Genomic DNA, 14,454 nt, shown 5'->3' with positions numbered 1-14,454 from the left:
ATCCCTTACTTGGCCTCACCGCTGCCTGGTTGCACCGTACTGTACCTGCATGGGCGTCTGAGCCGGCCCACTGATGTCTTTTCCACTGACGGCAATGTCTGATTCTTTCTTTTGAACAACAGTAAATCTTGTTAAGAGTTTATTTTCTTTGCTGCATCTGTGTTTTATAATGGGCCTGTTAATTTGTTTTCACTTTGTCCACCGGGATTGCCCCCCCGCCTACACACGCGCACACACACGCACACGCACACGCACACGCACACACACACATGCACACGCACACGCACTACCACCTCCCCCTCTTCTGGAAGTGAGTATTTTAATAATGATAGTTCTGGGAATACGCAAAGGGCCGAGCTGACATGACAGCGCCTTTTCTTGCCTTGCCGCTCTTCCACCATTGTTCCTCTCCTTCTCTTCCTCTGCCTCCCGTTTCCTTTTGCCCTCTTCCCCGTCTCTTTCTTACTTTCTCTTCCTCCCTGATTTCGCTCTTTCTTCTTTTTCGACCTCCCTCTCCCCGCTTTCTTTCTCATTGCCTCCTTTTCCTACTACCTTAATCCGTACCTCCTGTGTGCCTCATCCTCCCCACCGCACCTCAATCCACCCACCAATCCACCTTACCCCCACCAATCCACCTTACCCCCACCGCACTCGAACATGTCTGGGAAACTTGGACCGGCAAGACAGGCATGAATGGAAGAAACCGTATATATCAAGCTATTCCCAGGTCGAGCGCTCCCCCGTTCTCTTTCTCCATCTTGAAAGGCTGCCGGCCTCCCTTCCCTCCCTCTCCTCCCTCTCTTCTGTCCTTCTCTCCCTCCTTTCCCTCCCCAGCAGACGGATTCTGCTGCAGTCATAGCCCTGGCCGCCACTGCCTCTCTCTAGCTGCAGAGCATTCTCAAGGCCTGGCTCTCTCCCCAGCCACTTTACAGCGTTCAGCACGGAGACCTGTCGAGCCTCTCATCTTCCCTCGCCCCCCCCAAAATCCCCTTCAACCATCTCATGCATTCATCTCTCCATTCCCCCAAAACCCTTGCACCACTCCTCCTCCTCCTCCTCCTCCTCCTCCTCCTCCTCCTCCTCCTCCTCCTACTCCTTGTCTTTCTCTCTTCTCTTCTCATTGTCTCTTATCACACTCTTTGGTCTCTGCCGACCTCCTCCCCTCTCATGTGTTTAAGATTTATATCTCTTAATAAAGCAATCGTTTAGACTCATCCCCGAGCCCAAGCAAAGCTCATCTTTTTTAATGGGAAGTGTATGTTTGTGTGCGCTTCTGCACGTGTGTGCGTGCATATCATGCATGTGTGTGTGTGAATGTGTGTTAGGAACTTGGGACCATATGCACTGAGTGGAAAAGAGGGCTGATAAGTTCAATACAGCTCCATTGCTCCACTGAATGCAAATAGAACAAACACAGTAGGCAGAGGGAAGGACTGAGAGGGCGAGAGAGAGAGAGAGGGCAAGAGAGAGAGAGCGAGAGAGAAAGAGAGAGAGAGAGAGAGCGAGAGAGAGAGCGAGAGCGCGAGAGAGAGCGCGAGAGAGAGCGCGAGAGAGAGCGCGAGAGAGAGATCGAGAGAGAGCGAGAGAGCGAGAGAGAGAGAGAGAGAGAGAGAGAGAGAGAGAGAGAGAGAGAGAGAGAGAGAGAGAGAGAATATAACAAGATATCAGTGCCAGGGAGCTCAGGAGCACACACAGCCGCCTGCTGAAGACGAGGACTATGACGATGCAAATGGGGGAGGTGTTGCGAGCGGAGCGGCAGAGAAGATCAGAGGGGTCAGGTGACACGGTGACACGGTGACCCTCCTCGCTGGCCTCCTGGAAGCCAACAGCCGTTTTCTCTGCCACGTCCCCTCGTCTACCGTCTCCCGTCCACCGACCCCACCATCTCACGTCTCCCTGGCCGCATGCATTTGCATTGACGGATCCTCTTTCCTCGGGCCTTGTCGTGTGTCACCGGTGGCGCCCAGTATCACACACGTACACGAACCAGCCATTAATCAAATGATGGGTCCCTGGAACGCAGCGCAGCACAAGAGCGGTGATGGAGAGAGAGAGGGGAGATGGTGTGGGGAAGCAGAGGAGAAGAGCAGAGTGTCAAGACACATGAGTGTGCCAGAGGTCCCTGTCCCCTACTGTGCCTCTCTGGGTAATGGGTGAATATATTTATTTGGGGGGGGGGGGGGGGGGCAGACAAACAGACAGAGGGATGGTTTGCATGCCGGCGACTTCTCGCCCAACCAGACGTCCGTGCTCATGGACTTCATCAGGCCAGATTAGCCCGGACGAGAGCAGAGCAGAGCAGACGAGACGAGACGAGACGGGGGCATTGAATGACCAGAGCAGACACAGCCTCTCTGGTACGAGTTAACCTGCAGGTCAACAGCACTGAGGAGGGCATGATGGGGTGAAGCTACAAGGCCAAGACAGATGGGGAGACACACACAGACAGACAGACAGGGAGGAGAGAGCGAGAGTGTGACAGAGAGAGAGAGTGACAGAGAGAGAGAGAGAGAGAGAGAGAGAGAGAGAGAGAGAGAGAGAGAGAGAGAGAGAGAGAGAGAGGCAGAGAGGCAGATAGAGAGAGAGAGAGAGAGAGAGAGAGAGAGAGAGAGACAGAGAGACAGAGAGAGAGAGACAGAGAGAGAACGAGAACTAGACACACATTGAGACACACAGAGAAAGAGACACACACAGACGGTGAGGGTGAGGAAAGTGAGGGAGTGAGGGAAGGATATAGAGGGATTGAGAGATAGTGCGACACAGTTTAGCAGAGAGAGAGAGAGAGAGAGAGAGAGAGAGAGAGAGAGAGAGAGAGAGAGAGAGAGAGAGAGAGTCCTTTGTAGAAAGATGCTAAATTCATTAAGATTTTTCTTCCTCTAGCCCTCTCGTAGCCGTGTCCCATCTGAACAGCCATTATGGGTTTTCAGGCTGCTTCCTGTGCAGATTCCTTTCTTCTTTTGCTGCCGCTCGTACACACAAAAGGTGCCTGCGTTGGGTTTTNGGGGGGGGGGGGGGGGAGTGTAGTGGTTTTGAAATGTGAAGGACTCTCGAGAGGCAGACACTGGCGCAGCAAAGGACCATGGGGGCCCCAGGGGGTTGGTGTGTGTGTGTGTGTGTGTGTTTGTTTGTGTGTGTGTGTGTGTGTGTGTGTGTGTGTGTGACGTCTCTGGCGAATGCCCATAGCCTGTCTTAATGGCAGCGCCATGCGGCCTAAATAGCCCTCCTCTCTTTGCTTAGGCCACAAAGCGGGGCGATTCGGGGGCATTAATGAATTAATGCTCCCTCCCGGCCCCGTTCCTCCACCCACCACCACCGCCACCACCACTTTCCCCGCCTTTCCCTCTCGTTCGCTCTTTTGATTCACGACATAATCGCCTTGCTTGGTGCGCTTTGTGCCACACTTTTGTTTCTACGTCTCGGGGGCTCTTTCACAACTAAAGCACCCTCCACCTCCACCATCACCATGACGCACACACACACACACACACACACACACACACACACACACACACACACACACACACACACACACACACACACACACACACACACACACACACACACACACACACACACACACACACACACACACACACACACACACACCATTCCAGCCCCCTCTTGTCCTCGTTTAGCTCACTGGCCTTCACCTTTTAATACAACAAAGAGGGAAATATAGGAAAAAGCAGACTGTGGCCCCCGTGGAGTATTTTACAAGAGGGACAAAACTTGGGACTTGAATAGCGGGAACAATGACGTATTTTGCTCCTTGCCCCGGGGAGCAAATGTAAGTGTGTAGATTCGTTTGAAAATGTTGTCATTGGGATTTCAATAAAACGATAATTGAGCAGGAATGTGATAATTATTTAGCCACTTGTGAAATTGTTACCATGGATTTAAAGCAGCTGGTTACTTCAGAGAGGAAACGGCTTGAGATTTCTTTTCTGTGTTTTCTATGGGGTGCATTGTGGTCTAGTGAACTGAATAGACTTTGTGTACATGTGTTGGTGAAACACCTTATTATAGCACTGATTCTTATAAGTGGGACGTGTTTTTGCCGAACTTTCAAGTGCTAATTTTGTTGAAAATCAATTAATCAAATCGCCACCCCCGTCAGAATTTTAAAAACAATCGCATGTACAAGGTCATCTACATTACTGAGGACCTCTCTTCAAACATTCAGCTGTACTGCATGCATCACCGTCACTGAAGCTCCTGTACGTTTTCTATTTTCTGTTATATTTCGTTGTTGGATTTGACACTGCTATTGACACAACCATAAAACATAAACTCTTGTCTCTCTTTTTTTAAAAATTTATATATTATTTTAGATTACAATATTAATATATACTTTTTGAGAAGAGATATACAGAATTTCCTTTATACAGTATATGTCTTTTTTGTGTTTGCAAAAATGCTGCAGTTCCTCAACGAATCAGTGATTAGAATTAATATTCATTAGAATACATGGTTACACATTTGTACGGCCTATATTTCTTAAGCTTCATCCTTCTCCATCTCGTCTCTTTAGATTTTTAATTGAATTAGATCCCAGACCACTGAAATATATGGTCTGCAGACTCTTAAGGTCACTTTTCACTCATATGTAATAAAAACTGCTTAGAGAAGTCACAGGTTACAAGAGGAACACGTTTTATCTTTTTGGCCATTTAGTTGAAAGGAGTCATCACACACACACACAAACACATGCACACACACACACACACACACACACACACACACACACACACACACACACACACACACACACACACACACACACACACACACACACACACACACACACACACACACGCACAAGCACACACACACAACAATATTTTTTAACTTCAGCTACAAAAAATCTATCACTAAAGTAGTCTGATTCAGTTACGTCTTTGTATGTGATTATGTGCACACGTGTGCATGTTGTGTGTGTGCGGGTGTGCGTCTGTGTGTGTGTGTGTGTGTCCACGTGTTTGTGCTGCGTTTGATCCTGTGTGTGCAAAGGAGAGAGATAAAGTTTGTCCCGAGTCGTCTGACCCCATCACTGATGTGGAGCGAGGACTGATCAGTTCCACATGTTCCCTGCTCATGTCTGTGTTTACACCATCTCTAAACATGGACCCCCACAACCCCCCCTCTACACACACACACACACACACACACACACACACACACACACACACACACACACACATACACACACACACACACACACACACACACACACACACACACACACACACACACACACACACACACACACACACACACACACACACACACACACACCGCACCGCAGACTCTCCTACATATCATGCACACACACACACACACACACACACACACACACACACACACACACACACACACACACACACACACACACACACACACACACACACACACACACACACACACACACCCTTCCTCTTCCTCTACACACGTGCAAACACATACAAACACCAGCCTATTTTTACACAACTTTCTCATCTCATCCGCCCTCACTCACTACATGCTATACACATGCACATCCTTGTGTATGTCTTCACAGCATTTTATGAAAGCCATTAGCTGACATCAGGCAGTCCTTTCAAAATTGCGGACTGGCATGTGCTTTTGACCTCCCTCCCTCCATCCCGCCCTCCATCCCTCCTCAACTCACCACACGTCCAACTCACCCCCAACCCCTCCCTTCAAAGCTTTGTGCAAATGGCCCTGTGATAGTTTGAGGACACGGAGAGTAGAGGGGTGCTATTAGGAGTGGTTGCTGATTGAAGCTGATGATGAATACATGGGGTAGAGGTGGTGGGGTGGTGGGGCGGTGGGGCGGAGGGTAAATGTAGGGTTAGGGTTAGAGGGGTTGAGGGGTGATGGTGGTGGTCACGCTGCATCTTGAGGTCATTAGCTCCAATCAGCAGCAAGCGTCCTTCCAAGCAATCCCATCACCCCCTTCACCCCCACCTCACTACCTCACCCCATCTCCTCATCCGCTCGCCTCAGGTGTGGAGACGCGCAGAAACCCATGGGCGATGTATGAATCCCCCCCCCATCCTCCAGTCCAGACCCACACCCCCTTTCCTCCTCCTCCTCCTCCTCCTCCTCTTCCTCCTCCTCTACCTCTTTATCCTCCACCTCCTCCTCCTTCTGCTTGGCAATCAGCTCAGGAACCCTCTACATCTAATCAATATGTGTTTTTAAATGACCCACGTGTTGCATTTGACTCTGGATTGCAATTGTGTGTGTGTGTGTGTGTGTGTGTGTGTGTGTGTGTGTGTGTGTGTGTGTGTGTGTGTGTGTGTGTGTGTGTGTGTGTGTGTGTGTGTGTGTGTGTGTGTGTGTGTGTGTGTGTGTTTATGTGTGTGTACCTCCAAGTGCCATGAGTGTGTTTTCTGCAATCTAATTTGACCTTTACGCCCTGTCCAACCCCCCTCCTCTTCTCTTCCCTTTTCTCTCTGTCCCCACAGCTAAACTCAACAGTCAGGAGGCGTACAACAACTTTGCCAACAACAACATGGGCAACCCGCGGCTGTCCCCGCTGCCCAGCCTGACCACCGTGCTGCCCCTGGCCCAGATCAAACAGCCCATGACCCTGGGCACCATCACCAAACGCACCGGGTAAGCAGCACCAAAACTGCCTCTACACAAACCCCACACACTGTTCACCATGATGAATCACACCAACCAGAGGGAACACTAACACAGGTTATGAGAATAGTTATGATTATATTTATTGCCTGTCTACACTAAAGACTTAAATGCTGATTTAGTGTGTGGTGCCCAAATGCAACAGATAAGCACCATCACCACCAACACCACCACTGCTGCCTCCTCTCACCCTCCACACACTCTTCACCATGATGCATCAGAAACCAGAGGGTTAAGTGGTTGAACAATTATGGTTATGGTTATGTATTTATTGTCTGTTTGCTTTTCAAAATATGCTGATGGGTAGTGCCCAGGAAAGTGAACAGATGTGCCAAGAAGAGTGTATGTCTTTGGGTGTGTATAAAAAAAATGTTTTTGCCTTTCCAATTTATTTATGATGTTTATTTTATTATTATATTGTTTTATAATTTTTAACATTTCTTTTTACATTACGCAACAAATCTGAACCAAAATAGCCCCATGAATTCAAATATATCAGTCAAATCTATCAATTGTTATGCTTGAAAAGTCCCAGTGTACAGTATCTGTCCGCTTGAGTGAGGACGTCCCTGTGAGTGAGCCATGTGATGCGGATGGCGTTGAGGCGAGGATGTCATTTTTGCATCTTGCGTGCAGCTGTTGGGACCGCCGGCTGCCACAATAGGAGCCCTATTCTCCTCTTTTGTTGTCTGTCCGCCTCTGTGATTGCAGCTTTTTTAAGCAATTTACATGCAGCCTGATCGTAATTATTTCAGTGCATTATGTGCATTTAAATGTCATTTACCTGCCCAGTTTGAATGGGAAATGTTCTAATAATACAGACACGGACACGAGTCATTTGATAACATAACCGCAGACGGTCGGGATGCGGCCAAGTGTGTGTGTGTGTGTGTGTGTGTGTGTGTGTGTGTGTGTGTGTGTGTGTGTGCGCGTGTGCGTGCGCGTGTGCGTCTGCATGTGTGTGTGTGTGTGTTTGTTTGTGTGTGTGTGCCCTAGCCCATCTCATCTCTCCCCTAGTTGACACGCGTCCAAAATCCATCAGGCCGTTTGTCAAATGCTGCTGTTGTTTTGCGGTGGCCATTCCCCAGTCAAATGAGCTGTATACACGAGGCAGCCGGGCCGCACCAGCCCAAAGCAGGAGAGGTCAGAAGAGAGGACAGGGGCTCTGACGGGACAGGCGCTGTCCTACTAATATGTGTGTTTTACGTATTAATGTGCCAGGGATGGAAATAAGTACCAGCCACTACCCAACAGATGCTGGTTCAAATAACAAAGTAGGCATAGGTCTAATGAGTCGGTTTTGAAACTCATGAATTTGACCACTTATTTGTTAGAGGCTGGTCAATGCTTGTGTCATTTTTAAAGCTAATTTCCACCCATGCAACAGCATGTGGATATTTTCTGAATGGAAATGCTGAATAAGTGACAGTGCTCAGGGAGATGATGTTATATTCACCACCTCAGCTCTAAATCATGAAGGGCTTGGGGACGCGGGTTCGAGTCCGGCATTGACCTGTACCATATATTTGAGTCTGGCCTGGGTCACCTCCCAGCCCCACCCCATCTCTCTCTTCCACCACTGTCACATCTTCACTATCACAATGTAATAATAAGGGCACTAAAAAGCTCAAAAAATATTATTTTATAATTGTTATAATTTTGTAATTTCTATCATCCCTGCAGTGGTGACTGTTGAGAGTTCTGTGTGCTGAGCCCCCACTCTCCTCACACCCCTTTTGACGTCGGACAGTGTCTCTGCCTCTATTCTAGGGCCAACCATGGGCACTTGGCTTTACATAAGAATTTTGGGAACACACACACACACATGCACACACTGCCCCATATAGAAACATAGTGTGACTACTTTTGAGTCAGTCTGGGGAAGTTTGTGTTTCCATTACTTTTCCCTTCAGTTTCTTTACTGTAGCTTGGGTGTGTTAGAGTGTATGCGTGCATGTGTGCACGTGTGAGGGAGTAGTCTAGTGAATATGTGTGCACGTTTGAGGGAGTGAAAGAATAAAAAGGCAGGAAGTTGTTGGATGTGACATGCTAGGGAGCAAGAGGCAGAAAGTGTGTGTGTGTGTGTGTGTGTGTGTGTGTGTGTGTGTGTGTGTGTGTGTGTGTGTGTGTGTGTGTGTGTGTGTGTGTGTGTGTGTGTGTGTGTGTGTGTGTGTGTGTGTGTGTGTGTGTGTGTGTCTGTGTGTGTGTGTGTGTGTGTCTGTCTGTGTGTCTGTCTGTGTGTGTGTCTGTGTGTCTGTGTCTGTGTCTGTGTCTGTGTCTGTGTCTGTGTGGACCCAGTGGGCCCCTCAGCCACCTCTGCAGAGTGAGATCATGAGCTGGCACTGGACTTGACCCACAGCTGACCCGATTTCCTGCAGAGCTACGGCTGGCAGCCTGTGGTCTTCTCTTCTCTTCTCTTCTCTTCTCTTCTCTTCTCTTCTCTTCTCTTCTCTTCTCTTCTCTTCTCTTCTCTTCTCTTCTCTTCTCTTCTCTTCTCTTCTCTTCTCTTCTCTTCTCTTCTCTTCTCCTTCCTCTCCTCTCGTGTGTTTGCGTGTGTGTGTGCGTGCGTGCGTGTTGACTAGAAGAGGAAGTGGCACAGGCGTCAGAATGACAGACAATTGAACATAACACCCCTCCGAACACAACACCCCCCCCCCTCTCTCTCTCTCACTCTTTGCACTTCTCTCCATCACTGATGTACAGTAGATACACTTTTTGTGTAGATACACTTTTCTATTAAAGAATAGAGACACAGGCATTCTTACTTTCTTCCTATTTGATGGAGATACATTTTGACCTCTTTCACAGACACCTTTTATCTTCTCTTCTTTTCTCGCTCCCTTTTTCTCGCTCTCTCACCCTTCTCTCTCTCTCCTGCTCTCTGTCTATCCTCCTCTTACATACACAGGTACACTTTTCCCTCTTACTCACTCACTTTCACTAACAAATTCAAATACAAGTACTCCCTTTTTCTTTCTTCATTCTTTTTCACTGTCTGTTGTTGCACTCCACAACATGTATACACAGACACCCACGCTTCTTCTGTTTCTTAGAATTTGCACACTTTTGCTCTCTGTTTGTTATTCTCTCATGCGATGTCAAGACCTCCACCTCTCCACCCCTGTTGTCCCTTCATCCTTTAGCCCACTTTAGCATAATCCACTCATCTATCCATTCTTATCCCTACACTCTACTCAAATGTTTAGTACACACGTGTGCACTATGCACACAGATAGACAACTAAGTGCAAGAAGCGTCATCTGCGTACACACATGCATGCACTAATACACACACACACACACACACACACACACACACACACACACACACACACACACACACACACACACACACACACACGCACACGCACACGCACACGCACACGCACACACACACACACACACTTTCACTTCGGCCACCCCCGCGTCTGCTTAGCTCCCGCTGATGGCATTCTGCCATTAATGCCGCAAGCCCTTTCTGTGTCAACGAGGTTATATGCAAACGCAAAAGGCTCCTTTGACCCTGCAGATGTGCCTAGATTAGTGTAATACGTGAAAATGATCTGCTTTGAGTCCATTGTCTCATGGCGGACTAAACCGCCCAAAGTGTGGAAATGGTCTTAAGAGCAGAAATAGGCCAGTGATAGTCCTATAGGCCACAGCCCGCTGAGAGGGGGGCCAGACGGGTATAGCTGGCGTCAACCCCCTATAGTCCATCCATCCATCCGTCCGGGGGTGGGCGAACAAGGGTGGAGGGGCGGCCATTTGTGTTTGCCAAATCACCTTGTTTTATTTTTAATGGCCTCAGGAAGTGCAGCATTAGGGCTGACGGGGTTAAGAGATAAACGTGTGAAAGATTATTCTGTTGAAGTGGGGTCGCTGGCCTTGAGGGCTTGTTTTAAATCGCCCCGCCCCATCCGCCCTGTATCGGCCTATCAGCCCTACCCGGCCTGGCGTCCCCTGCATGGGCCTGGCCTGCTGACTGGCGCTGCCATCCATCCATCCCTCCCTCCATCCTGCTCCTCCATCACTGTGTTTGCATGGCCGTATCTAATCGACGTGACATTGTTTCCATTAAAACCCCGGGTTAAAGCGGAAGTCCATTTGTCCTTTCGCATTGTTTGCTGTCATGCTGTCATATTTACTTATTTATCTATTTATTTATTTATTTATTTATTTATAGTGCATTAATGATGGATCTATTTGTTGTGGTGTTTTACATTTTTCTCTTCATGTGGTGAAATATATTCATTTTATTTTTCTGTGGTACCAACGCTGGCTTTTACAACTGTACTCGGCAGCCACTCACTGTGTATGCGTCTTTGAGAATGCTCTGTGATGTGCTGTGTTATTTGTGTGTGTGTGTGTGTGTGTGTGTGTGTGTGTGTGTGTGTGTGTGTGTGTGTGTGTGTGTGTGTGTGTGTGTGTGTGTGTGTGTGTGTGTGTGTGTGTGTGTGTGTGTGTGTGTGTGTGTGTGTGTGTGTGTGTGTGTGTGTGTCCACGTGCGGAGGCCATTTGAAGTGTGGCTATTCCCTGCTGCTCCCTTGGAATAGCAAGACTCTTCCGAGGCCAAGCCAGAGAAAACGAATAAGGAATGATTTTTTTCTTCCTCCTACATTTTTTTGGGGGGTCAATTAAATTCAGATGGGAAGCAATTATTTACTTCCCCTATCCTCTTCTAGCTGCTGATCCTCGCCCCTCCCCACACCCCTTGCTCCCCAAGCATCACCTATTGATTCGCAGGGATCTGGAAGTGCACCAAAGGTCTTATCTAAATATGAGCCCGGAATCCCCTTCACCAATCGCAGGCGCACGCACGCACGCACGCACGCACGCACGCACGCACGCACGCACGCACGCACGCACGCACGCACAAACAAGCATAAGCTTATGCCTACATGCGCAAGCACACACACACACACACACACACACACACACACACACACACACACACACACACACACACACACACACACACACACACACACACACACACACACACACACACACACACACACACACAGACACACACAGACACACACACACAGACACACACACACAGACAGAAACTTTTTTTTAACCTCAGGGGACAGTGCACAGCTCTCATTTATTTTACATTTTCCTTCATCCATTTACACAGCTGGATATTTACAGGGGGCCATTTGGCTTAAGTACCTCACTCAAGGGTGTAACGGCCAGGGGCCAGCTCAGGGCCCCTGGGCCCCTCTTGTGTCCCGCTGCTTGATCATGTCCGTCCAGCGCGCTCGTTTGGGTGCTCGTGTTTTTTTGTGTGAACATAACTCATCCATTACTCAGCGTCAGTCAGGCAGGCAGACCGGCCGGCAGTCTTGCATGGAAAAGACGAAGAAGAAGGGAGGAGAAGGAGGAAGAAAAAAGAAAACGGAAGCAAGGGGAAAGAGAGGGGGAATGAAAAGTTCAGACTGACAACAGCTTTTACTCCATCTTTTATTTCTCGAGCCAAAAGAGGCGCACTGTGCATGTTTGTCATGACAGTTTGACTGGTGGCATTCTCCGTCACGAGCTGTCAAAGAGAAAGAAGAAGAAGAAGAAAAAGAATGTCTTGAAGATCTCCTAATGTTATCCTGTTCAGCATTGGCCAAGAACAACATCCCGACGTAGAAGGACGACCTTGGTGTGTCTCTCCACAGCCGGATGGGGGTCGCATTATTGCCGTGGCTGATGCTTTGCTTGGCTCGGGCCCCGTCTGCACTTGTGTCCGCACCCCATGTTTGTGTTGGCGTACCGAGGGGGACAGCTCTTCAGTCCCATCCCTGACGTTTTTTTTTGGGGGGGGTGGGTGGACGGCAGTATTTGCTGTAAAACTGTTTGCGCAGATCTGTCACTAAAAGCGAGTGTGCATGATAAACACACTGCTCGCAATTACCTGCACTAACTTATTTAAAGGCCCGCAGCGAATGGCCCCTTTCCCCCCTCACACACATCTCTCCGTCTCTCAAACACTTCCAAAAACATTTTGTTAATGGAAAAACACAGGATCTTCAACGCCACTATTATGAATATGTTGACTTTGGCTGAAGTATTTCACTCATATTATGTGCAGCCTGTCAGGATACCGTTTAATTTCTATTAACCTGTTTAGGTGATTCAATGAAGTTACAGGCAACAAACCACATGTCAGTCTCTTTCGTCTGCTTTTTTTTATTGCTGTCTGTGTGTTGTGTCAATCGGACAGACATGTAAATGTGCTTTATGTCAACTGTATGCCCAGACGGCTCTTATAATAATGGTTTTTCCATCTATCTCTGTGTATCTTCTCCCTGTCGTGAAGACCCTACCTCTTTGGGGCAGGATGTTTTTCCATTAAAACTCCATGGTGAGTTTTTTCCAATTCCCTCCCAGCATGCTCTCTCTGCTTCCTATTTCGCTTTTCAGTGAAACGGCTGCATTCGTTATTGTGATTCATACCTTTCCAAGCTATTTTTTTATTTATTTGTTTCTTTTTTATTTATTTGTTTATTTTTGTGTTTTTCAATTTCAAACATTTTTGTCCTGCTAGTGTGCATTAACATCCTCAAGGGAAGGTTTCCCTCTTTTTTCCTTTTTTTTCTTCCTGTGGATATGTTGGTCAATAAATTCTGTTGATTGAATTGCATGGTTTCAAGTTTATGTACTGTGCCTTTTATGAAGTCATGTGGGAAAGCAATGAGATCTTTGATATGAGTTGTTGGTGAATGTTTTTTAAGCCCTAAAATTAAAGTCATTGCCATATTGATGCTTAAACCTGATTGATTCCTAAACACAGGTGCAGTATGAAAAAAACCCTATAAATCCGCTTCTGAACATAGGCCATCTCCTAACACAGAACTGCATTGCACTGCAACTGTACTACAAATACATCATGCAAGCGATGTGTAACAAATGCAGTCATGTACACAACACATCCTGTTTACAATTAGGCAGTACATCAGACTTGTATAACACCAAAATGACAACTAGTTATGCCATACCATTTTGCAACTACCCCAGACTTGGGGGTCTTTTGAGGTGCATGTACAGTATGTCTAGGACCTTCTAAAGTTTTGAGTACTGTATGTGGAATCGTGTACGTCACTGACCACCACTTGTCTGTCTTGTGGTGTTCTAGCCTTTTGTCTTTTATTCCGAAGCGTTAACCTCACTCATTCCTAAGATAGAAATCCATGTTTGAATAATAGCCTTCCTGTAAAAGCCTCTTTGTTCAGCATTGTATAGCTTTTATATGTTTCCGATTAAAACTGCATGTCAAGAGCAAAGCACTGGCCAAATGTGGTCTTCTCTGTTTCACCCTCTTTACTGGGCATGACAAGTGGGCAGCTGGGGCCGTTTTCATTTATTGTTTTCTTGGGGAAATCTCATTTAATTGCATTTAGTTTAAAAGCTGTGATTAAAAGTACTCTGAATGTCACTGTAATTTAGCTGAAGCTGCATTTGCTGGAGTTTCCGAGGAGAAAGCCTTGTTCCCAAGGATGTCAGATGGCGCTCTGTTGTCTCATGCATGCCGTATTGTCTGGAGAATATACAGTACATATCTGACAGCTAGTGTTGTTGTTCCAAATGGACATGTGAGATGTGAGCCCTGAAATACTCAAACGCTTTCAATACATGAAGGCTGAGGGGAGAGATAGTGATGGGGTGATGGGGGGTGGGGATGTGTCAGCAGCCAAGTGGAGGAAAGGGAGGGGGGTTAAAGTGAAGTCTCTGTCAGTGGTGTCTTGTGAAACAAGATGCCTAGGAGCTTTCTGAAGAGGGTCCATTCTGACAGATTCACTTATGTATAAAAGAT

At 47.5% G+C, this 14,454-nt stretch overlaps 1 protein-coding gene across 2 annotated transcripts in view; it reads left to right on the top strand.

The window, feature by feature from the left end:
• Positions 1–14,454, top strand: part of bcas3 (BCAS3 microtubule associated cell migration factor) — a 423,177-nt gene that overhangs the window by 109,491 nt on the left and 299,232 nt on the right. For both annotated transcript variants that reach the window (XM_063204868.1, XM_063204867.1), the window contains exon 16: positions 6,471–6,621. In XM_063204868.1, the coding sequence (XP_063060938.1) occupies positions 6,471–6,621 (151 nt within the window). The remainder of the gene's footprint in view (positions 1–6,470; positions 6,622–14,454) is intronic.

Source organism: Engraulis encrasicolus, chromosome 8 (genome assembly GCF_034702125.1).
Source record: "Engraulis encrasicolus isolate BLACKSEA-1 chromosome 8, IST_EnEncr_1.0, whole genome shotgun sequence".
In the NCBI taxonomy this organism is placed as follows: domain Eukaryota; kingdom Metazoa; phylum Chordata; class Actinopteri; order Clupeiformes; family Engraulidae; genus Engraulis; species Engraulis encrasicolus.
The sequence above is the reverse complement of the archived record's forward strand: the minus strand, read 5'-3'. Positions and strand labels throughout refer to the sequence as shown.